The sequence below is a fragment of the Blennius ocellaris genome (assembly GCF_963422515.1).
Source record: "Blennius ocellaris genome assembly, chromosome: 2".
NCBI lineage: Eukaryota > Metazoa > Chordata > Actinopteri > Blenniiformes > Blenniidae > Blennius > Blennius ocellaris.
The window spans coordinates 30,739,450-30,766,269 of record NC_137651.1 but is presented as its reverse complement, the minus strand read 5'-3'; the positions used below and the strand labels follow the sequence as shown (position 1 = coordinate 30,766,269).

At 45.1% G+C, this 26,820-nt stretch overlaps 1 protein-coding gene across 1 annotated transcript in view; it reads right to left on the bottom strand.

Moving 5' to 3' along the window:
* The window catches only part of LOC308138324 (sodium/calcium exchanger 2-like), a gene marked incomplete at both ends in the record, with an annotated part of 30,702 nt that extends 4,365 nt beyond the window's left edge, over window positions 1–26,337 (bottom strand). The window contains 12 exon segments of the mRNA XM_080507405.1: window positions 60–159; window positions 1,728–1,852; window positions 3,917–3,934; window positions 4,263–4,366; window positions 8,317–8,690; window positions 15,066–15,196; window positions 15,437–15,635; window positions 15,805–15,930; window positions 17,705–18,082; window positions 19,084–19,311; window positions 19,765–19,902; window positions 25,948–26,337. Of these exon segments, the coding sequence (XP_080363531.1) occupies window positions 60–159; window positions 1,728–1,852; window positions 3,917–3,934; window positions 4,263–4,366; window positions 8,317–8,690; window positions 15,066–15,196; window positions 15,437–15,635; window positions 15,805–15,930; window positions 17,705–18,082; window positions 19,084–19,311; window positions 19,765–19,902; window positions 25,948–26,337 (2,311 nt within the window).
* Window positions 26,338–26,820: the final 483 nt, after the last annotated feature.

Genomic DNA, 26,820 nt, shown 5'->3' with positions numbered 1-26,820 from the left:
CACACACACACACACACACACACACACACACACACACACACACACACACACACACACACCTGCGCTGACTGTGACGGCCTCCACGAACTGCTCCCTCCAGGAGTGTGTGCCGATGACCAGAGCCAGGTTGGTCTTCTTGATGAGTTTGTCCACGGTGCTCTGAAAACACACCGACAACACACTCTGTCAGCCGCCTGCAGGAAACCCGTCACGCACTTCCCCCCCCCCCTTTTTTCTTTCATCTTTTCTTTTTTCATCTTTCTTCTTGTCTTTTCTGTCGTTTTCTTTCGAGACGCCTCAGGTTCACGTTTCCATTTCGCCAAACGCTCAGAGAAAATCAATGATCGTCAGAGGTGTGTGTTTATTGCTTTTTAGTGACCGTCGCCAGCCCTCCTGACGGTAGTGTGTGTGTGTGTGTGTGTGTGTGTGTGTGTGTGTGTGTGTGTGTGTGTGTGTGTGTCCATCCATTCATATATCACCACTGGATTCCTGAAAGGGAGTTTTACCGTCACACTGCTGTTTTGTTTGGGACTTTTTCTGTGTAAACGTCTTACTGGATCTGTTGTGATTGTTGCTGTACAAACACACTGCAGAGAGCTGAATTGACTTATTTAGAAGACGAAGGTGATTTGTCACGTCCACAGTGAATGCACAGCAAACTGTAATCTCTGTATTTAACTCAGCTGAGCGATGTTTTCCAGTCTTTATTGTTCCCGTGTGCTTGATAACAACGCAGCCTTGTTGCCCCACATCAGTGTTCCTGATGAGAGCAGCAGCTTCCATTCGCATCAGTTTGCAGCAGCTGGTGAGAAACATCATTTTTTTTAAAAAAGGTTCACGGCACACGAGAGACATTCAGTGTCTCCTTGAATTAAAGTCAGAGTCGGCAATTAAAGCAGAACACATTAGAAACGAAGCCCAAAGCGTCTGCGGCCTGGAGCAGCAGAATGAAGCTGCTGGCTGCATGTCAGGCGGAGCTGCTTTGACTCGCTCCCGTATGAACCGGAGGCTCTTTTCACGCAGAGCGTCTGGCCTGCAGGCGGTGCAGCAGGAAGCAGCAGGACGAGGCTGGAGGACGGCGGGAGAGTCTCCAGTGAGCCGCTCCGTCACGACTCCTGCATCTTTCATCACCGGCAGTGGACCTCAGTGAGTAAAGGTGGACCATGTAATCAAGTACAGTTACTTTATTGTTGTTGCCAAACCATTAAATGCTCTGCAGTTGAGTTTGAGGGGGAAATGTTTGGCCATCATTGGATCAGGACCGAAATCACAGACAGGAGATAAATTCTTGACAATAAGAGTCTCTGGCATTGAACTGCTGACTCGTAAATCTCATTCAACCTTTTTCTTCAGTAAAACAAATCACATTTACTCACACTGCCTTAGGATTATCCACTCTCTCACCTTTTTATTGTTTTTAATTAAAATTAAATGCTTTGGTTGCGCAATAAACGTTAAAGCTGCAGCGGGCTGTGCTTCAACACTTTCTATGTAGAAGTCATAAAGACAGGAGTAATAAAGAGAATAAAATTACTTCTCTTATGTGAAGCTGCAATTTTCTTTTTCCTATACATCAGTGGTTCCCAAGCCTTTTTTCCATTGGAGGAACGTCTAAATGACCTCTGAGAAACACTGCTGGACATCCCCCACTGTCAACACTGTCCCCTCTGGATCGCTGCCATATAGACACTGATATCGAGGTTCATAAAAAGAACTTAAGGAGATACCTTGAACTCGTACGACTCCTCGATGACGACCTCCAGCCGGCTGTGCTCTCCCAGGATGGGCTTCCCCATCTCCGCTATCCTCCGGGCCTCCTCCTCCTCCACGCTCATCTGCCCCTCGGCGCCCTCTGTGGTCACAGGAAGTAATAACCTCAACAGAGTACCGCCTATTCTGCATCTCACCTTGTTCTTGGACAGGGAGGAGAAATTAAGTCAAAAATGAATGAGAGGACATCTTAGGAAGTCGACTATAATCAACCAATGTAGAAAAACAGGAGCGTTGTGAGTAGATAGTGAGAATCAGCTGGACGCAACAATGGAAACGTCACATGTTCCTCTGTTGCTGGAAGAAAATATCAGGAGGCGACAAAGTTCCACTGAGCTGCTTTAGGCTGGAGACGCTTCAGTAGAAACGACGTCATTTTAAAGGATCTGTTGTGACAGGAAGTGGTCATCACAAAACGCCATGATGGAATAAAATGAACACGTTCGGCAGAAAAATAATCCACATCTGAGTCAGACTACGTGTTTTGTTTCCCACAGACCAGGAACTCTTCACAGTCCCTCATCAAACTTGTTTCAAATCTTTAATCTCGTCTAGTTTTCTTCTCAGCTCAACTTTGGGATAAATTGTTGACTTGTTGTCTAATACAGTGCTTTTCAACCACTGCGCCGCGGCACAGTGGTGTAAATTATCCAATTTCACGTTTTTTCTAAAAATCATTTGCTCTCACAGCCGCAGTGTGTTGCAGAGTAATCATGTATAAATACTCTTCACCACTAGAGGGCAGCACAGAACTTTGCCGGTGAAATGTAAAGTGACAGACGTCAGTGTGGTTCATCTCCACCTCCTGCTACCATCTTGTATCAAAGTACTGTGTCAGTGACAGTGATGGAGAAGTTTTTGAAAACCAGGATCTCAGCTCTTCATCCATCAGGTCCAGGTTTCACACTGAGGGAGGCACTATTAAAAAAAGTACTTTTATTTCTGGATTTATTTGATTCCTGTTGATAAAACTTTGATGAGAAATACTTTATATTGTTAATAGAGGCTGCAGAGTTTAACATTTTAACATTTTCAGGTGGTGGTGGTGTGCCTCCAGATTTTTCCAAAGAAAAAAGTGTGCCTTGGCTCAAAAAGGTTGAAAAACACTGCTCTAATAATCCCACTAACATACCCGTAGTTGAATAAAGAGTGCAGCACATTCAACTGAACAGCAGGGGGCGCTGATTCTCCACTCATGTGGCCTCAGACTTCAGCAGGAGAATTGAAACGGTTCCAGACCTTTCTGTCGGTCACAACCACGGAAATGGAAACAACTTCAATAATTCATGGAAAGTTGAAGTTGAGGTTACCATCAAACCCCGAGGAGCGACGACATGCTGCTTTAAATCCTCACAGCAGAGAGGAATCATGATGAATACTCTCCAGTTCAGATCAGAAACATGTGACGTGATGAACACAGGGAATCGGGATGTTTTCACCGAGTCCTTCATGTTCGTCTTCTGACTGCTGCGCTGAAATGCAGCATCACAACATTCAAAAAGGCTTTTTGTTTCTTCTTCTTTTCCCACATGGACTGCAGCACAGCGAGCTGAATGAAGCACTGGGGACAAATTCACCATCTCTCTGAGTGTGTGGCTGCACGGATCTTGAAAAGCTGCTTTCAAACAGCAGATTCAGATTTAAAGCTGAATGGTTGAAACTGACGAGGAAAAATGAATCAACAGCTGCTCCGATCCCTGAATACAGCACATTTCAATAGAAAACACTAAACGAAATATATTTGGGGTTTTGGATTGATGACAAACCGGACGGGAGCTGAAAACCTTGTTTATGGAAATTCTAAAATGATTCTTTCATTTAAATAATGAGCTGATTCATCGCATGAAAACCTGCCGCCTCCGACAGATGTAGAGTTTGTATAGTTACGCTCATTATTTTCCACAACCTGTTCTAAGATGCGGATACGCGTGTTAAACATTCAGCCATTATTGATGTAATCTGATTACTCTTAAATGCTTCACTTTCTGCAGCTTCAGTGTAGAAAACTGTTTGGATCCTTTCCCCGGAGCTCTGAATCGTCCTCACAGGGGTTGGAAATAAGGAAGGAGCCAGAGAGAGTCGATATTTGTTTGCTGACAAAAGAAAGCAGTGTTGGACTTGTGTTGAAGCAGAGAAACAGTCTTACCTTGGTTGAGCAGCAGAGCTGTAAAGAAAAAGTCCAGCAGTCAGTAAAGTCACAAAATCCAGATTTAAATAAGAACAAATTCACACAGATTTTAACTTGAGGTCGGTTCTTCCACACTTTATGACTTCCACTGGAATCCAAATTAAAACGTTTCAATTTGACAATGTGAGATGTTTTTAGCTGCTTTTTTTTTTTTTTTAGAAAAGGTCGTGCAGCTGAATAAATGTGGTCCACTGACAAACAACAGTGTCCAGTGTGTGACCTGAAATGATATGACTGTGTGTGTGTGTGTGTGTGTGTGTGTGTGTGTGTGTGTGTGTGTGTGTGTGTGTGTGTGTGTGTGTACCTGAGATTCCTCTCTTCAGCCAGCGAGGCTCCTCCAACACGATGAAGAAGTTTTCATGTTTCTCATATTCTTCGTCATCAATTATCCTCACCTGGAGAGTTTGACTGCACACACACACACACACACACACACACACACACACACACACACACACACACACACACACACACACACACACACACACACACACACACACACACACACACACACACACACACACATTAACGCTCCCTCCTGTTGACTCTGATCACACACGGCTGCAGTGTAAATTGAAGCAGCAGGAGGAAAAAAGGACAATGGATCGATCATGGGTCAAAGGTCAAAGAGCCGAGAGACAAAATCCACATGATGAAAATAAACAGAGGAACACTGACTCCGTGATGGATCACTTGTGTTTCGACTTGGATCTTCAATAACCAACGTATAAATGAGCTTGTTTTCTCCTGCAGTGATGGAGTCTTCTATTTATCTCAGGTGCAGCAGTGGCCCAGGTGGAGGAATAAGTCATCCTCCACTCACAAGGTTGTGAGGTTCGCTTTACGATCTCACCGTGTCAATGTGTGTGAGCAGCTTGCATCCTATTCAGTTGTGTGAATGTGTGAGCGTGTCAACGGATGTTAGGCGTGCCTTGATTGTCAGTCACGGCGATAGTATAGCGATAGCATAGCAGTAGCACAGCAGGGCTTTGCTCACACTAAAGATGAAAACAACAAGAAGGCCGTTGCTGGGCTAATCCCCCGCCGGAGGGCTTTATATTTTCTCACAAAGCAGCTCTAAGGCAACACACTTGGTACACTAGAGGGTGTTCCATGGGTCCTAGTAGATAATTATGTAGAATCTGAAAGGTCTTCTTCATAAGCTATGTCAAAATACGTCTCCAGAGCCCAAAAGGTGTTTTTACGCACTTAGTGACCCTGTGACCTGATATGCAAATTAGGTCATGGTCACCATGGTGCCCCTTCTCCCCAGGTGGAGTGTCCATGTGTGAAGTTTGGTGACTGTGGGCCCAGGAACTGCTGAGAAATGAGGAGAAATGTTTATATGAAAATACATGCAATGTGCAACCATGACGAGCAAACTTCAGACCCTACCAATCTTCAAGGTCAAGGTCAGGTCACTTGGTGTACTGGAGGTTATCCCTGGAGTGTGTATCATGTGTGTATAAAATTTCAGAGCTCAAAAACCTAGGCCTCCAGAGCCCAAAATGTGTTTTTAAGCACTTCGTGACCCTGTGACCTACTTAATATGCAAATGAGGTCAAGGTCACCATAGTATCCCTTCCCCCTCTGAGATGTATCCACATGTGAAGTTTGGTCACTGTGGGCCCAGGGGTTGCCGAGATATAGGTAGAAACGTTCGAACGTACGGATGTACGGACGTACGGACGTACGTACGGAGACTGCTTCAAGATCCCCCTTCGGAGCCTATCGGCCACGGCGGGGGATAAAAAAATGATCGTAGAGTCATCTACAAACCCCCACCGCAGAGCAACGCACCCTGGGGATTTAAAATGAAATACAGGGTGAGCTGTAAATCACTTCAGGTTCAAACTAACTGCTGCCAACTAACTGCACAAGTTAACAGAAGCAGTCATTTGGGTTTACGATATATTAGCCCCATGTGTTGACGACAACACCGGAACACAATCACAATCTCGCGTCTTGGCGTGCGCCCCCTTGTGGGGGATTCTGCTTTGAACGAAGAGTCCAAATAAAAAAAACTCAAAGACAATTTCAAACTCCAGATTTTCAGGCAAGTTTCAGCCGAGGTCCAACACTGATATACATGTCTTAACAAGAAAAACTGTGATTTCCGGGTGAGGACTCCTTTAATTCAGTCAGGGTGGAACCGTTACAACGAGGCACTCCACCAGGACTCAAACCGGGGACCTTTCCGTTATGACCCGAGAGTGCAAACCACTGCTCAGCCTGCTTACCGGGGCCGGGTTAGATGAATAACGACACTGCAGCTGCCACTGAAGAAGTTACTCAGCATAACTGCGGCAGCAATAATAACGCTGAACCATCAAGGTTGACTTGGTGTTTGTTAAACGCCAGGAAACAAAGACGAAGACGTCACAGTGAGTCAGAGCCCATTTTCCAGGGTCCTGACAGACGAGCGCGATGAGGAAGTGAAGGTGAAACGAGGATGACAGGACTTGTTAGTGTCCCAGAGAACTGAACTGTCACCGGGCTGAAGCTCAATGGAGGCAAAAAAATCCATAGTGACACCAGACAGAGCCGGGGGGGGGGGGGCTCCAGGTGGGTTGAACTGACTGGTCTGAGAGCCAATACAGGAGGGAGAAGGAGGAGGGGGGTGAAGCTGAATTCATTGAGATGAATTCACATCTCTCAATCAATGCAAATGAATTATTTTAAACTCAGACGATTGCTTTACTTCGTGGGCCCAAACGGAATGACTTACACTTTGACAGAGTACTGTTGGTTCCTCGTTGGGTCTGAAGGAACGCAGTCTGACAGTGACAGATTAATTATTCCCTCACTTTCTCGCTGATTAAGAGCAGCAGGAGTCTGCAGGGCCATGAAATATTCATCGTTTTAAACAAACAAGGCGTCTTTAATCACAACAGACACAGTCTGAACTAGTGAGATAAAGAAATCAGTTTGTTGGCCGTCCAAATATCATTTATTCACTTTTGCATTTGACCTTCTGTCCTGAAACCGTCAGCAGAGAAACAAAACAACCGTTAAATGTTCAGTTACGGAATAAAAACTGATCTGTGTGTGTGCGTGTGTGTGTGTGCGTGTGTGTGTGTGTGTGTGTGTGTGTGTGTGTGTGTGTGTGTGTGTGTGTGTGTGTGTGTGTGTGTGTGTGTGTGTGTGTGTTAGCATTAGTACGTGCTCTCTGCATGTTGGTAGTAAATAGTAACTATAATTTACTTGAAGTAAGTTGTACAATACTGGTCATTAGTCTCTGCCTCCAGGTGACGGTGGCGATGATGATGATGATGATGATGATGATGATGATGATGATGATGATGATGATGATGATGATGATGATGATGATGATGATGATGATGATGATGATGATGATGATGATGATGATGATTATCCTTCCCTTAACTATTTATGGGATCATGCTTCACTTCCCAAATGATTGCAAGTTGGCCGTTTATCTAGAGCATCTTCCTCTAACATCCAGATTATAGAGCATCTTCCTCTAACATCCAGATTATAGAGCATCTCCCTCGAACATCCAGATTATAGAGCATCTTCCGCTAACATCCAGATTATAGAGCATCTCCCTCGAACATCCAGATAATAGAGCATCTTCCACCTCTAACATCAGATTATAGAGCATCTCCCTCCCCTAACATCCAGATTATAGAGCATCTTCCACCTCTAACATCCAGATTGTAGAGCATCTTCCTCCTCTAACATCAGATTATAGAGCATCTCCCTCGAACATCCAGATTATAGAGCATCTTCCGCTAACATCCAGATTATAGAGCATCTCCCTCGAACATCCAGATAATAGAGCATCTTCCACCTCTAACATCAGATTATAGAGCATCTTCCTCCTCTAACATCCAGATTATAGAGCATCTTCCACCTCTAACATCAGATTATAGAGCATCTTCAGCTGAACTGGATGAGACTGAGCACTACAATGTTACAGCTATGTGAACATTATCAGGACAGGAAACACAGTTTGAAAACATTACAAGGAACACAGGAGTTACTTGTAGTAGTCTAGTAGTTACAAGAAATAACTAGATACTTTGACAGGTAATCAACTGCTAGTTTTCCTAGTATTTTACAGAACTGGTGTTCATGCTGGCTTGTTTTACTTCACCTCTTCATTTATCTGCTCACTGTTTCCAACGCCTTCACTTTCTTTGTGCGACTGCCGAGTTTGTGCAACATTTCTCACGTTAGTATTTACTGTAAAGTATTTATTAGACGATGTTGGAGCCGGTCTGATCGGACTCACTGAGCTGAGGTGACCTCTTGTTCCTCGTAGTGATGTTTGGTCATCAGTCTGCTGAACAGACAACATGAGACCTAGAAGTGAAAAGATTCCTGGGACTCACGCCGTCTGGTCGTTGGTGAACTCCAGCTCGCCCCGGGCGTCTTCGTAGTCCTCCCCGGCCTTGGCGCTCCCGGACTCGGTGTGATACGGCAGGATGACGGTCCCGCGGGCGCCAGAGTTGCGCACCACCGTCACCTCCATGGTGCCCACGCTCTCGCTGACGCGCATCATGCGCTCGCTGAACGTGAAGATGCCGGCGTGGTCGTCGTCCAAGATGGTCACCGTGGCAACGAGGGGCTCCATCAAGCGAGCCTTGGGGGCGGCGCCCGCCTCGTCACTCTCAAACATCCCCTCCGCGTCGCCGACGCGCAGGTTCAGCAGACGCACGAAGAAATGCTCGTCCTCCTCAAATATGTCGTCATCAATTATACCGACCTGGAGAGAGAGAGAGAGAGAGAGAGAGAGAGAGAGAGAGAGAGAGAGAGAGAGAGAGAGAGAGAGGGGTTAATCAGACATGAGCTAACTCATTTCACACAGATAAATGACATGATTTTTATCTGTGAACATCATCGAAAGTTGGGTGTGTTACATGCAGAATCAGAAAATGAGCCAAACGTTAAACTAAATCTCCAAAATGCAGAAGAAACAGGTGGTTGTAATGTAATGGCTGATCACTCGGGGTGCGAATGGCAGCAAAGCCACACTGACGTGTTCCGTTGTGAAGTCATTACCGCCACAGGTTCCTACAGCAGGTGAGCTCTGCTCTCTGCTGCTGCAGACACTGTGGGTTCATGTGACGCCGTTAGAACAGCAGCGAGCCGGGCGGCCGCCTGCTGGACCGGCCGCCTGCTGGACCGGCCGCCTGCTGGACCGGCCGCCTGCTGGACCGGCCGCGAGCTGCTGAGCTTCTCTGGGCCGTCGGGCACATCTGTGCAGTGAAGAGTGGCCACAGTGCAGCTGCTGACAGCTGCTGCAGCAGCACTCACAACTGGCGGTTACATGGCCTTCTGAACAAGATGCCTGCAATCCTCTGATAACCCGTCATCTGAGTCAATCCTCCAATAACCCGTCATCTGAGTCAATCCTCCAATAACCCGTCACCTGAGTCAATCCTCCAATAACCCGTCACCTGAGTCAATCCTCCAATAACCTGTCACCTGAGTCAATCCTCCAATAACCTGTCACCTGAGTCAATCCTCCAATAACCCATCACCTGAGTCAATCCTCCAATAACCCGTCACCTGAGTTCATCCTCCAATAACCCGTCACCTGAGTCAATCCTCTGATAACCTGTCACCTGAGTCAATCCTCCAATAACCCGTCATCTGAGTCATTCCTCCGATAACCTGTCACCTGAGTCATTCCTCCAATAACCCGTCATCTGAGTCATTCCTCCAATAACTTGTCACCTGAGTCAATCGTCCAATAACCCGTCACCTGAGTCAATCCTCCAATAACCCGTCATCTGAGTCATTCCTCCAATAACCCGTCATCTGAGTCATTCCTCCAATAACCTGTCACCTGAGTCAATCCTCCAATAACCTGTCACCTGAGTCAATCCTCCAATAACCCGTCACCTGAGTCAATCCTCCAATAACCCGTCATCTGAGTCAATCCTCCAATAACCCATCATCTGAGTCATTCCTCCAATAACCTGTCACCTGAGTCAATCCTCCAATAACCCGTCATCTGAGTCATTCCTCCAATAACCTGTCATCTGAGTCATTCCTCCAATAACCTGTCACCTGAGTCAATCCTCCAATAACCTGTCACCTGAGTCAATCCTCCATGCAGTTGTAGTCTGTTGTTGCACTATGCATTTATTTATTTGCACTTCCTGCTCTATGCGACTTCATTTCCCCCTCCAGGGCAAATTAAGTATTTGATTGATTGATTGATTGATTGATTGATTGATTGAGTGAGTGATTTATTGATTGATTGATTGATTTAAGAAGGGTGGGGGTGGAGGAACTGCTGGTTCTGTTTAATAATAAAGCAGCTTTGCAGACAAGAACACTATAATAGTAACACAGTGACTTGGACAAGTAACTTTAATCTGATTACTGGTTCGGAATAGTAATAATGCGTTTGATTAGTAGTTACTGAAAGAAATGACCATATGAGAATAACGTGTTACTAATTGAAGTGTTACCGGCATCACTGGTGAAGACCATGTGTGTAATACGATAATGAAAAGCAATATAACCTCCAACAATCAGACAACTTGCCCCAGTTTAGACCTGCAGTACGAGTTTGCGCCATGAGAGGGTGTAATGAGTCACTTCAGTTGAACCTGATCTACACTACAATTCTCCATCCACACAAAAGTACGTGTCTAATGGGGCCAAATTAAAACTTAAAGGTCAAGACATGTGTTGGTTAATCATCCATTCATTTGTCTTGTGGAGAAAAGCTACACAGATCAGGAAGAAGAAGGAGAAGTACTAACCACTCTATTACAGCATGGCCCTTAGTTAATCATTCATTATTCCAATCCCGCCACAATATTAATGTGATTCATTATTCAGATTGCTGCGGGTGCAGGAGCAGTGCTCTGAAAGAGGAACGTCTACAACGTGAGCTGCACATTGATCATATGGTCTGAATTTAAAGTGAAGAAACCTCCAGCCCAGCTCTCCTCTCAGTAAAGTAAATGTAAGAATCTGTTTCCTCCTCTGGACAATGCCAAAGCAGAAGCTTCAGCTACAAACTCGGAGATGTGGTTATCATCCCGGCGTGCCGCATCACGTCAACTGACAAGTGACGGCTCCCAAATCACATCAGGTCTGCAGAGCCTCCCCCCACGTGGCTCTGGTCCACACACAAGAAACCAGTCCAGGAAACATGGTGATGTTTCTTTAAATACGAGCTTCGGATCAAGGACAAACGACAAAATGATCTCTATTCTGCTTCTTGTGAATACTTAGATACTCCAACTTGGAACTGGTTGCTGCACAATGTAATGTGGAACTGATTTGCTTTAGTCCAGACAGACTGAGACAGTGGGTCATTCATTAGGCCTCGTTTACACAACAACAAGTGAAAACAGAAAAAACGTTGCATTTTGGGGATCTGATTACTCGACAACGGAGCTCGAAGCCACTGAAAGTGCAAGTTTTTGAAAAAAGCTCAGACTCTGAGTCAATGGAAATGGAGGCGACGCTGCTCACCACGGCCGGGGTAAACACCTGTTCTGCACATGCTCAGTAGCGGGACAATAAGAGCAATGCTTCCTCCAGAGTGTCAGGACTCCCAGAGCGTCTGCTCCTGGGAGTTCGACTGCAGCGGAAACTTTGACTTAAAGCCACTTCGCATGTGCTTCAGCACACTTTAGTGTGAGCTGATCCCTGCTCAGTCTCATGCACAGGAATCACGCCCCATTAGGGTCACACTGTTGTCTACGGCTGAGAAATCTTTGAGTTTGATGACCTCAATCAGCTCCGTGTCACATGATATCCTCTGATATTTAAGAATATTTAAACCAACACTACCTATACAGCTGTACACTGAACCTCGGTGGTTCAGGGGCCACATCTTGATATTTCCTGACACACAAATAAACCAAATCCATATTTTCCAACAACAGTGTATTTGCATATCACTGTATTAAAGGGGACCACAGTCTGTGGAGATCTAATCAAGTTGAAACATTTAAGAAACGGCTCATAATGAATTTCTGTCAATCTGAATGATGTTACAAATCGACGGCGGCAGCGGAGGCTTTATTAGATGCACTGAAGTGAAATAACAGACGGCAGTAACCCTCTGATGGTTTTTCACATTACCCAGCAGCAAATTTAGAGCAAGTGTCTGATATGTGCTGCTGATGGAGGCCGGCCTGTCTGCTTAGGATGCAGCTTCACTGTGTGGCCACTGCTAATTTAATATTCCTTTCAGGCTCAGCTGAGAAAAAGAAAAGGAGATTCACACATTTGGAGTTGTCTTACATGATGTGGAGCTATTAGTTCAACAGTAACAACCTGATTCACTAACATTTTGCATAAAGAAGACAGAAGTGCATGTTGACACAAATGTATTGTGCATTTAGTGTGTGTGTGTGTGTGTGTGTATTATAGCAAAACTTAATTCAATATGTGCTGCAGCTATTGCATTTTTTCTGCCGCCATTCTTCATTCGTCATTAACGTCCATATAGGTCATTTTTCTTTTGCTTATTTATGTATTAGTTTGTTTACTTTATGTTTATGCCTTGAAAAGTGCTGCTCAGGCTCATCTTGTTGGATGGGTGTGGTAACTGGAACTGTTATGCATCACCGTCAGCCCGGCCAGTTTCTAATAAAGGCTGCAGAGATTCCAAATCTCTTCCTGTTGCAAGAGCAAAATCTGTTCTGACACCGAAAGGCTCTCGATCACACGCTTGTGCTACGACTGCAGGCTACATATGTTGACTCAGTAAACCTCAGAAAGCTTCTGTCAACATCAATATACTTTCCTGTGTATGGATTGTAAAAGATGTCTCATATACTGCATTTTAATTTTACGCATATTGAAATGTGTTTGGATGTCAAGTTTGCAGTTGATCGACCGACTGTGAGACGTCATCGTGTTCTCTGACGGTGTCTAGTAGATATAATGCCAATTCGCTGGAACATATTGAAAGTTTGACTTCCTGGGTGAATAAGATGTTATTTGGTTGATAAACAGAGCGACGGTGTGGTAATGAACAGTCCACCTGTTGTAACTGAGGCATTGCAGTGATTTTCTTTTTATTCTAACAGAGAGCGCAGATGAAGTGTCCGATTGTCTGTGTGAGTCTGCTGAGTTCATGTGAGGAGGAAGGAGGCGGCCGAGGCCGGGGGGGTGAGGGGGGGGCAGCCACTGTGAGCCACACGGCTGATGAGCGAGGCGTTCAGGTGCAATTGGATTTCCCGCTGCTCATTTCTACCCGGTGCAGTGATCAATGAAATCTGTTGGAACAGATGAGAGAGACCTTTGTAACACACACACACACACACACACACACACACACACACACACACACACACACACACACAAACACACACACACACACACACACACACACACACACACACACACACACACACACACACGCATTTCCCTTGTGTTTGTTCTGCATCATGTTGTAAATATGATTTATTTTTATATTTTTTTATTTCTGTGTGTTCCACAGTTACTGGAAGGAAAATTCCTGATTGCAAATATCAGAATAGTATATATCTGTACCGAAATGATTCATGTTATTTCTAAATTGATTAAATATCTTAAAAATACATATATTAGGCTATGGTCTGTTCACTTTTCTAAGATATGTCAGATTTCAGACAGTTTTTGTGATTCTGACATGAACAGATTTAGTTTCAGCCTCTCTTCATTCTAGTTTGCAGTCTGACGCGTTGCAGCCATAACTTCTGTAGTCTTACATCCCGGCATCCTCCTCACAGCCTAACGGGCTCCTCCTGCACCAAACCTGGCAACCCGGTGACTCACCAAGTCTTCTTTTTATAATCTACCGTCTAAAGTGACAGATCTGTGTTCAGTCAGCTATTCAGCTTTTCTCTAGCTGGGTTCATTCAAGTTTCATCTCAGCCCCAAAAATCATGAATGAATATTTTAATAGTGAGATATGCTTCCTGTCAAACCAGGCGTCAGGAAGACGAGCAGCTTGCCATTAAACTGGGTCGGCCATGTTTGTGTTTAGTTGCACAGGGAACAGAGACGCAATGTGGAGGAATCACAGCAGTTTGTCTGAACAGGGGGGTCATTTTGAGGGCGACAAGAAACCCCTGCAGGACGATAAATCAGGTCTCTGGTTTTTAATTTATTCAAAAAAGAAAAGTAACTGCATGTCTGTAAATCAAGTCCAATAATGAAAATACATAAGATTGACGTTTCGTCTGGTTTGGAGCCTTGGGCACTTTGATTTGATCACCTTCACTGTATAAATGACAGGAAGTCTGCAGCACCATTCAGAGGTGTTGTACTTCGTCTGATTGTACTAGAAGTTGGTAGTAGTCGGCTGTGGGTCATTTCCTTGTCCTGAACCCCAAAACGCTTCCCAGTGAATGAACTGTTTACACAGTGAAGGTAATTAACTTTCCCAAGTGCTTCACGACTGCTGAGGCAGTGGAAATGTTATATAAGTGGCATTCATTTACTATGTTCTGTTGCTTTACATCGCTTGCAGGTCACTTTAATCTCTTATCAGCTGCTCTGTCTTCACGACCCAGCGTCACCCTATAATGACACGTCAGCACCAAATCAATACCACACTCATCAAATTAAACTAAGGGGCAGTTTAAACCTGAGATCATCGACCAGAACACTAAAGTGGGCTAACAGCAAAAAACAACTCTCATGATAAACAACAAAATAACCAGCAAATGAGAGTATTTATGATCAATTATCAACATTTAATGAAAACCATAACTCTTCAGTCACCTCAGAAGCTGTTTCCAATAGATTCAGGTCAATTAAATGGATCTGTACTGAGATGAGCTCGCTTCAGTTTTGATGGGCTGCAACAAACTTCCTCCTCAGTGTTCGCTATAGTGATGTTCTTCTGTCATATTCCGAATCTTACTGCGTTTCATGTTTGATTAATTTAATGATTAGCATTTTGGGTGATAATTGCCTCGATAGAGGTTTGTGATTGTAATATTTTTTTTCTTTTTGCCGAGGTAAAGGTCTGCAGGTCAGAGAGTCAGAATCAGTCAAAAGTGACGGCTCTATTAAGCGACGAACATGTTTAGTGTTTGATTATAGCTCGGCGACGCCGACATGCGTCCGCTCAGAACCCCCCGTCTCGCTTCCTGTTCCATTCCTGACTCACCTTGATGTCTTTGTGTGTATCTCCAGGTTTGAACACCAGCGTTCCTTCGCTGTACTCGTAGTCCGAGCCGGCGTTGGCTGAGCCGTCTTCTGTCCTGTAGTCCACGTAGAAGGTGTTTTCCCCCAGACCCCCTTGAAACAACCACAAAAACACATTCAAGGACTTCAGAGGTTGGACCGGAAGTTGTAAAACATCTTCATGGCGTCATTTGACAGTATGTTTTCCTCTCTGACGGCATGATTTAGGCTCAATTCTGAATAAGATAAGGTTTTTTTTTTTGATACATAAACATCATTGAATTGTGTTTCTGTTTACATATCGTCATGACATTTTCCAAACTTGTATTTCTCAGGAACCACGAGTGTTTCTACCTTGACAGACGACGGCCAGTGTGAGCACGCCGCAGTTCTCCATGCACTGACTGTGGGCGCTCTCAAACGAGATGCGGCTGCAGATGTCCAGGTCGTTATCGTCTTCTGGCGCCTCCTCGTCCGTCACGGCGGTGCGGCGTGCGTGGTCGGCCGCGTGCTTCTTCAGGACGTTGCCGGCGCCGATCATCATACGAGTCGCCTGCAGAGAAAGTGAACAAACAAACAAAAAATGTTCTTTATTAATGTCACAGTGGAAATGTGTCGCAGCTCATAAACGGTTTTAAATATGAGCTGCAGAAGTTTGTGTGTGTGTGTGTGTGTGTGTTTGTGTGTGTGTGTGTGTGTGTGTGTGTGTGTGTGTGGGTCACCTGTATGCGGTAGAAGGCCCTGCTCTTCTGCTGGTGCAGCAGGGCGTAGTAGTTGGCCAGCTCCACCAGCTGGTCCAGCTCCTTGTCGGGATATTTCTGCTTCAGCTCCTTCAGGATGCGAATCACCTGCAGCAGACGACACAGACACACTGCTGAAGAAAGCACACGACTGACAAACGTCATTGAAGGTCTACAGGAAATAACACAAAGAGTCAAAGATTTCCTACACACTGTGTGATGTACTGCGTGTCACACAACAGAAACCACTATGTGGAAAAATGTTCTCTCATAAATACAGGATGGATGGATGGATGGATGGATGGATGGATGGATGATGAATAGATGGATGATGAATAGATGGATGATGAATGGATGGATGATAACTAGATGGATGGATGGATGAATGATGGATGCATAATGGATGAATAATGGATAATGGAAGGATGATGACTAGATTGGACAGATGGATGGATGGATGATGAATGGATGGATGGATGGATGGATGGATGGATGATGACGAGATGGATGGATGGATAATGGGCGAATAATGGATAATGGATGGATGATGACTAGATTGGACAGATGGATGGATGGATGATGGATGGATGGATGGATGGATGGATGGATGGATGGATGATGAATGGCTGGATGGATGGATGGATGGATGGATGGATGGTCAGATGGATAGATGGATAGATGGATGCATGATGGATAATGGATGGATGATGACTAGATGGATGAATGAATGGCTAAATGGATGGATGATGACTAGATAGATGGATGGATGGATGATGATGATGAATGGTGAATGGATGGATGCATGCTGGAGGAATGATGGATGATGACTAGATAGATGGATGGATGGATGATGATGATGATGAATGGTGAATGGATGGATGCATGCTGGAGGAATGATGGATGATGAATCCCATATGGGAGCTGGTCAGTCTCTCTCTGCAGAGTTAGAACCGGTCGGTACAGAGAAATAATGAAAAGAGAGAAACTGTTGATATGAGAATAAAAACCTCCTGAAACCTGAAACACTCTTTCCCTGCATGCGAGTGATCTGAGATGTGTTTTCCTCCTGCGGCTTCATGGACGTTCTCACTGATTTATGTTCACACTTCACTTTCAACTAAAGAGACAAAAAAAACCTCCCTGATTGGATAAAAGCAGTGCGGCGCTCTGTTCTGATGATCCACACGTAGGAATGAGATGCAAATTCAAACGGGACATTTGTAACATTTACATTTCTGCCGTCTCCTGCAGGAAAATGATCCATTACTCAGAACAGCACAGCTCTTCTCTAGTCACTGAGGTTTTGTTAACGGTCATATATATATATATATATATATATATATATATATATATATATATATATACTACAGAATGATTACAGCTCACAACATGTTGTGGTTAGTGTGTCTTCTAAAGCTCTTTGATTCCTCCTGGACCCACACAGAGAGAACACTCTCTGTGTGAAGCACAAGTTACTTTTACAAGTAGATACTTGTGTTATTCACAAACCAGCACCACTTTTTAAAGAGGTGACAGGTCGTATTAATACTATTTATAAGTAATAAGTAGTAACTTGTCAAACAATGATAGTAACATTGAGGACAGAAGGACATTCACACGCTTTCAATTAATAAGAGTATTTATATCTGTCCCTTTAAGAAAGCATTTTTGTACCAAGACAACATTGTTCACACTCAATTAGGTGAAACATGAAGACAGTCTGATTCTGAAGAAGTTGCACATTTACTTTACTTTACAATTTACTTTCAACATTCACTTTGCTTTCCTCTTCATACATTTAAATATCTATGGTGATGTTTACGTGAGTATATTGAAGGTGCAGATGTCGTAGTAAATATTTCCTGTGCTGTATCGCTCTCACCTCTTTGCGACTCTCGTCCAGCTCCTTGCTGCTGTCCACGTTGACCATCGCGCTGTTTGAGTTGGGCAGGTTGCCGCCGGCGCCCGTTGCCGTGGCTCCCGCGCCGAGGTTGTTGGTGGCGCCGCCGTCCTGCGTGGCCCCGCAGTTCTCGGCGGGAACCACCGCGCCCCCGCGCGGCGGGAACTTGCCGTCCACGATCATCTCCATGCCGCCCTTGTTGGGGGTCAGGTCGCCCTCCGTCTCCACGACGATGCCGTGGCGCTTGTCGGCGCGGTAACGCTTCCCCATGTACTTGTAGAAGAGCAGGCGGCGGTCAGCGACCCACGCCAGGATGACGCACACTGGGAAGTACAGCAGGGTGACCAGGGCCTCCCACACCTGACACACACACACACACACACACACACACACACACACACACACACACACACACACACACACACACACACACACACACACACACACACACACACACACACACACACACACACACACACACACACACACGCTCTATAATCTGGATGTTTGTGCAGATGTATCAAGACTCCCGACGCGCCGGCAGCTTTGAGAAGACGATCATGTTTCTCTGTTGTTGCGCGTGAACCACAGCGTGGGTTCCACAGCGTGAGTTCCACAGCGTGTGTTCCATAGCGTGGGTTCCACAGCGTGAGCTCCACAGCGTGTGAACCCCAGAGTGTGTTCCACAGCGTGTGTTCCACAGCGTGAGTTCCACAGCGTGTGTTCCACAGCGTGTGAACCCCTGCGTGTGTTCCACAGCGTATGTTCCATGGCGTGGGTTCCACAGCGTGAGTTCCACAGCGTGTGAACCCCAGCGTGGGTTCCACAGCGTGTGAACCCCAGCATGGGTTCCACAACGTGTGTTCCACAGCGTGTGTTCCAGAGCGTGAGTTCCACAGCGTGGGTTCCACAGCGTGTGTTCCACAGCGTGTGTTCCACAGCGTGTGAACCCCAGCGTGGGTTCCACAACGTGTGTTCCACAGCGTGTGTTCCAGAGCGTGAGTTCCACAGCGTGGGTTCCACAGCGTGGGTTCCACAGCGTGTGTTCCACAGCGTGAGTTCCACAGCGTGTGTTCCACAGCGTGTGAACCCCAGCGTGTGAACCCCAGCATGTGTTCCACAGCGTGTGAACCCCAGCGTGGGTTCCACAGCGTGTGTTCCACAGCGTGTGAACCCCAGTGTGGGTTCCACAACGTGTGTTCCACAGCGTGTGTTCCAGAGCGTGAGTTCCACAGCGTGTGTTCCACAGCGTGAGTTCCACAGCGTGTGAACCCCAGCATGTGTTCCACAGCGTGTGAACCCCAGCGTGTGTTCCACAGCGTGTGTTCCACAGTGTGAGTTCCACAGCGCGCGCGGCTCACCTCCACCACGCCGGGCGTGATGATGGACAGGATGAGGTAGAGCCAGATGTAGGCGAAGATGCTCCAGAAGGCGGTGATGAAGAACACCCGGAGGTGCTTGATCTTGCGGGTCTCTCCCTTGGGGATGGTCCACACGCAGATCCCGATGATCACAAACATGTTGAAGGCGGCACTGCCGACGATGGTTCCCGGGCCCAGCTCGCCGGCCTCGAACTTGTGGCCGCAGACCTGCGGCGAACAAAGCAGAGGTTTTGTGGCGGTTGACCGGACGGACGAGAAACGGACAACAACAATGAAGGACAAACGGGAAACAACGGTCCAACAATATTTGACGCTAACCTATTAGCCTCAATTAGGTTCTGTCAGTGTTGTTTGGCTTCTGTTTGCTAACTTAAATAGTTAACTAGTTTCAATTAACTTATATTAATTTTGGATTGGTGCACTAGTGTCGGTGTCATTGGTGTTTGTTTGATTCCTTTGTCTTTCACTCAGGATATTTGACATCCTGTTGGGTTTCCTGGCAGAGATATTAGCATCAACGCAGCCAAAAGTAATTTTGCATGAAGTCTAACGAGACATAAATAAATGTTGAGAGGACAGTGAACAGTGAACAGACACTCTGTGTGTGTGTGTGTGTGTGTGTGTGTGTGTGTGTGTGTGTGTGTGTGTGTGTGTGTGTACCTCGATGAGAGACAGCAGGATCTCCGGAGCGCTGGAGCCCAGAGCCATCAGTGTCAGATTGGACACCGTCTCGTTCCAGATTCGAACCGTGGCCACCGATGTCTCGCCGTTGGGCATCGTGATGGTCACTTCCTTCTCCTGGTGAACCAAACACACACACACACACACACACATACACTTTTCATCACCCTGCACTTAACCGTGATTATTACACCTGTAGGATCCCTCTGTCCTTTCTTGCTTTTTTGAAAAAGTGTCTTTTTTTCTTTTTTAGGCGATGGCTTCTTTTCATTGATGGTTTCCACTTGGACCAACTTGTACCTGACTCACCTCACTCTGAACTTCATGACATGCACTTTTTTATGCCCTCTGTATTTGACACCCTGCTTCTACCTGCACCCCTAAACTGAGCACCTGTAGACTCTGAACTGGGAAATAGTTTCTATTAGCCTCTTATTAGTTTTTAATTGATCATTGGATCTGCAAGCCACCAATAGCAGGGTCTGTCACAGTCACACATACATTAATTGGTGATGGAACAAGCATGAATACTCATATCACAGCGAAGATAATTTTATTCTGCAATGAAAAGCATGATGGATGTACAGATGTTCAAACACGTGTCAACATTATGGAAATGAAAAATTTGATCAATCGTAGGTCCAGAGAATCCCAACAGCGTGGTGGAACCATGGCTTCAATCTCACAGTCCACACCGTTGAGGTTCTATTAGGCTCCTTTCACACGGCAAGTTTTGATGCTCAAATCTGCTTATTTGCTGGGATCTGACTTTTTTTGTGTAATAATTACATTTTAAACTCGACCTCTATCAGACTGCCCTGTGAACATGATTGGATCCATTGGTTTCAGGCCCCTGAGCTCAGAAGACGCTGTTGAGAGAAATAAATATGGACGCCACCACAGTCAGAACCAGGGTTGCCAGATGTGACTCACTGTTTCCAGCCCAAACAACATAAAACCCACACACCTCGATAAAAACCAGCCCAAATCTCAGCCTGTGTAGAAAACATGTTGAAACCGTAAAACTATTATTTGTGTGATAAACAACATGACATAAAGTCATGTACGAAATAAACAAAGGCAAAAGGTACGAGAGTTTGGCTCCTCAATTGGGGGATACCCGCCTTATCTGGCAACGCTGGTCAGCCCGTGTAGATTCATGTTCATGTGGTTGTTAAATATGAACGACAGAATGGAGAACACATGAGGAGGAGAGAAAAAAGAGAACACAGCTAGGATCAACTGTCAAAACTTTCGTTGCAGTTGTAGCGTTTCCCTCAATGTAAAGTTTGCATTGTACATCAAAGCCTCTGCACAGGAAAACCTCAAAAGCTCAGCAGTGAAACAGCAAGTGGCTCCCAGTATGGACCCTCGCATACTTGATATTGCTAAAGTGTTTCAGTAAACACTCAGTTTTATTAAGAATTATGTGATTAAACAAAGAGAGTTGAACATCTTGATTGGGGGATGAGAAGCTGTGTGGAGATGATCGCATGCGGCGAGCTGAGCACATTCATCCACAGAGCGCTCGACTGTTTTTAAAAAAAAATGTTTATCAGTGGTTTCTTCCCAGCGCTCGCCACTGAACGCCTGCACCCATAAATCCTCATAATGCAAGAAGAATACACACTCCTGCACACACATTCATTTCCGCTGACCTTGAGTTTAATGGATGTTTGGCTCCTTTTCCCTCCATTAACCCTTTCACCTTCCTCTCCTCTTCCACCTGCTGCCAAGCCTCCATTATTATGACGTCTTTTCTCCACATGTCCACATGCTCCACTTTCTGAGACCTTCAGACCATTCAGAGTGTGAACCAGCAGCTTTTCTCTAGCTTTCGCATCTGGTCACACTCATCTTCTGGATTGTATGTTAATGTCTTGCAGGTACCTCAACCCACCAGGATTGTGAAAGCTTTATGGAGATTTTAAGCCTATTTCAAGATTTGTTTTCAACCAGAAGTTGTAAAATACAACATAATTTGAATCCGTTTTTATACTTTCCAACAGATTTTCATTTCATATAAATAACGCTGATGTTTTTTTCTTAAAATATTCTTTAAAAAGTGCTAAAATTCTCTTTTCCCAGACATTTTAATGAGAGCTCTAAGAGGTCAATGCGTCCTAAGCTGGGCTTTACACCCTCTCCTGGCTCAATTTCAGTTCTTATCATCAGCTTTTACCTACGAAACATTTGCATATCTGTCTTGTTTTGTATTTGTAGTTTATTGTGAATGCTTTTTGCTGCTGGGGCCCAGTGAATATCCATCCTGGTTAACAAGTGGCTCCTCAATAAAATGACTTGAAGCATAACTGTGGTGTTTTGATCAATCGGGGACCATGAAGGGGTCCACAGAGGAAAACTGGGGTTTCTGGTAAAGAAGTTGGGACATGCTGTCTTCAAAGATTTGTTTTGGAAATGATGCATCCATTGATCAATGCAAATAGGACTCCCTGGTAGATAAAATCAAAACTGAAATAATTCAAGCCTGTCATTTATTTAAAAAACAAACTGCATAAAATTGTTGAGAAAAAACTCATCTCACCACCACGTTTCAGGTTTTTATATTTATTTTCTCCAGATGGTGTTGTGGTCATGATTATAATATTTTATCACGTTAATACGTTTTGCACAAAAAAACCTATAAAAAGCATTTTTTAAGGATTTAGGATTTTAGAATAGAATTTTCATTAATATGATTCATAACGCATTCATATGCACTTTGGTTCCATAGATTTGTTGTTCTGGATATATAAACATCACAATCTGAATCAATGATGTGAAGCTTTTTGTATCGCCTGATCTTATGTTTGTTGCTTTACTTGTTAATTCCTTCATATCTGTGGAAAATTGTCAAGAGGCAACGACGTTACTCTGAGCTGCTTCTGACTTTGTTTTTTTTTTTTTCCAGTTAGAAGACAACAAGCTCAGAATTTAAGTGTTCACAGCTTTTCCAGAGATATGAAGAGGAACAAAGAGGCAAGTGGCTCCTGTGCTGTCCTGGTGAACATCGTTTAACTGTATTCCCATTAAAGTTTAAAGTATCATATCATTTGTTTGTCTTATTTAAACATCAACTGCTAACAGCTGGTGGCAGAAGTCACCAGTTAACAGGGGCACCAGTGAAACAGAAACACCGGACAGTGACGCACGTCTTGATAAGAAAGCATGATTGTAACAATCCACGTTGTATAAAATGAATAATTTGAGCTGATATCCAGTTGTTGTAACTCCACTCTTCCAAATGCATGTTCGCTCTGCATCGGGAGATTCAGATTCCACCAGTTCTGATGACTGCATGACAAAGGAAAGCTCTGAGGACTCCGCCCACGCCGCGGTGGTTCTATATTGCCTTGGAAAACGAATGAAACTGAGTCGATGTAAGGTGAGCCAAGTCGAGTAGGGCTGAGTAGGTACTGGTGGAGAAGTGCCACTAGGTGTTCACAGCTTAGACTTAGCTGTAGACATAGAACCCTTTGCTAAGAAACTGGCTACTGTGTGTATTTGCACAGATGGAATGTGAGAGCATCCGTCCCTCTGCTCTCTTTCACTCGTTCTTCCTTCAGTCGACCTTCACATGGACTCGTGCTGAACATCCACCTCCATCCAAACCTCCCAGGACTCCCCTTCTGGGTGTTTTAACATGACTGCAAATCCATTACAGGCCACCTGGGACGGCAGAGTCTCTCACAGCTGACTGAGTGTGAAAACACCGGGCTGACCTCGGAGGAACACGCAGCTCTGGAAACAGCTGAGGGTCATTTGCTGTACCACGCAGGATAAACACATGAAGACGGGAATCTGAGCTCAAGCCATTAAGGAAGACGTGGAGCTGCAGAGCGAGACGACGATCTGATGATGCACACACATTGCTAAGCTTCCTGAAAGTCAACATGCCTTCAAACCCTGAACATGGCAAGAATGAATGAATAAGTGATGTCCAAATCAAACTACAATACGCCGCCTCATGAATGTATTAATGTGATGTAAGGTCTATTTTTAAGTGTTTGTTGCACAGTCAGCAAACTGAATGAATCAGCTCTCATCTGTACAGTTAGAAAAGTCAGTGCCACAGAGAGAAGGAAGTTTAGAAGACCAGAGTGGAAGTGTCGGTTCATTTAAGTCGACAGAAACTCCTAAAGAACTGAAACCTTTCTTGGTGGGAGCCAAAAATAAAGTAAATTGGGATCAGGACATTTCAGGAAAAACACGACAGCAGAGCTTGTAGGAGGAGCTGGAGGAAACAGTGAATGTAATTACCGGTTTAATTTTCTGCAGTAATCAGAGGTTTAGAATGAGAGGCGGAGCTTTCTGCTAGCATGAGGAACCAGATCCCGGTTTCAGTTCTGGAGGCTGATACAGTCTCTACTTTGAAGACCTTTCTATTTAATAAAGTTTATAGTTAGGGCCAATTCAGGACACCCTGAACCGTTTTCTAAGTGAAGCTGCTGCAGGTTTGGACTGCTGGAGGACAAACACTGAGCTTCTTTCCTTTCACACTTTCCACACGGTGATGTTTCACCATTACAAGTTACTGATGTTCTGTTCCTCTCCTGCAGTCGGTGCTCTGTCTCTCTCTCTCTCTCTCTCTCTCTCTCTCTGCTTGCTCATGTGGTTTGGTCTCTGTGAACTTCTAATTTCAATCCAAACATGCTGGTTATCAGAAACGTCATGACAGAACGGTCGGGCCCAGATGATACGTCGAGAACAAACTGCAGGAACTCCCGAACCCGAACCTCAGAGAAAACTCATTATCCTCCGGGAGAGAAAATACGTTTCTCTGCTGTTATAGTAGACAACTTTAAATATCTCCTTTTATTGAGGTCGACCACAATCAGAAGGCTTCCCCACCTTGAGACGACAAAAAAACACTCCATATTCTCTCGAGCGCGTTCAGCTTTGCACAGTGTTATCGACCATGTCGGGAAAGTGGATTTCAAAGATTACAAAAGCTCGGTGAGGTTTTGATGAAGACAATGTTTTTCTTTATCGTTCTGCTTTGGTGTGATTCAGGAAACAGTGCCTGCATCTTCAAACATGTCGGAGTGGTAATAAAACATCTGAAATCACCTCACAGATCTTCTGCACACTCACTAAAAATATTAAAACTCGTCTGCGGATCGTTTCCATGGTTTTCATCCAGAACTCGTCTGAGGAGTAAGATGGCGGCACATCTCACCAGTACATCCCATAACCAACACAGATTCACACCATCTCACACACACACACACACACACACACATGAACGCCCACGGGCAATTCAGGCACAGTTAGACTGACAAGCATGTTTTTGAATCATATTTTCACATTGAGAGAAGAAAAAGCCACGCGGGCACAGGAAGAACATACAAACTAGTTAACACTCAAGGAAAAGTTATTCAAGTGAAATTCAACTGGAAAAGTGTAAAACTGGTTTTATTATGATCATTATTTAAACTAATCTAAATAGTGGCACTGATTTCAACACAGCTTATTTTCCATGTCCTTTGATTTAGAGCAGGGGTGTCCAACATGCGGCCCGGGGGCCAGAAGCGGCCCGCCACAGGATCTAATCCGGCCCGCCATGTGATTTAAATAAAAAAATTTTTAAGCATAAATATGAAAACTGACAGAGGCTGATCTAAAAACACTAGATTGGCAAAAATGACATTCAAAACCGGCCTTGGTCAGAAGTAATTAATGCATCTGTGGAGGTCACATGACGCAACACCTTTCACAATAAAGGTGTCCAATTTATGTGAAGTGATACATTAGATACGTAAACTCAAAAAATATTTCCAGATGATGACAAATTGTTTTAATCCTGAATAAAAATATGATATCCAGATCCAGATATTGTTGTTTTTTTTTTTTTTGTTGCAAATATAATAATATCTGATTAACTTTAAAATGGACATTTCAGAATAGACTGGCAAATTCTTGCAGTTCCAAAAGGATCAAAAGAAGGAAAGACTTTGACATTTATCCATATCTACAGTTTAATACGTTATGTTTGACTTGTTGGGCCCCCCCAGAGGTCAGATCAGGTTGGATGTGGCCCCTCAACTAAAATGAGTTTGACCCCCCCTGATTTAGAGTGTTCAGCAGCAGCGTGTGATTCCCTACAGACACGTGGAGATGAGTGCTCTGAGTGAAACAGCACCGCCGTTCGTTCCTGCTCACCTGAGACGTGATGACCTCGATGGACGCCATGAAGCGGTCTGCGATGATGGACACCCCCAGGAACATGTACATGAGCGACACGAAGTAGACCACGGCTCGGCCCACCTGGTAGCCCAGCGGGGGCTTGTTGGGCAGCCAGACGGGCAGCAGGATGCCGGGCCTGCACTCCGTCTCCTCATTGCACTTGTCTCTGACGCCGGGGCCCGAGGCGTTGCTGTAGGCCGGGGACGACGGGGCGGAGGAGGGGAAGGCGGAGGGCAGCGCCGTCCTCAGGCTGGGGTCCACGCTGGGTTCGCTGCGGTGGGACTCCGGCTGGCAGGGCGGCAGCGGGAGGAGGAAGATGAAGAGGAGGAGGAGGAGGGGGGAGGGGGAGGAGGCTGACGGAGACATGGTGGCGTCGGGTTCCCGGAGGAGGACGATGAAGAGGAGGACGGGATCGGGCTGAAGAAGAGGGAGGTGGGGAGGGGAAGCGCTGGGGAGAGCTGAGGTGGTGTGACTCGCTCACCTACAGATAGAGAGAGAAGAAAAAACACACTGGACTGAGACGATGGAACATAAAGCCTCTCCGCCGGCTGCACGTCCTTCCTGTTCTCCGCTGAACCAAGACTGAACAGACAGAATAACAAAAAACACTGAAAACAGAGTTCCCACTCACTTTTCACTCCTGAAGATTAAACAAACTCTCTCAGTCACTCAACTACGGAATTGTTTGATTGTAAGACTCCTGTAGAGCCACATATTCACCTCCTGTGTTTATTGCTTGTTTAGTTAAACTTTGGTTACATGACTCCATCACACTGATCCATCCAAGTGACCATGCAAATGACATCATTTGATTTGCTTTATCAGCAGTTATTTCATGAAGAGAAATCA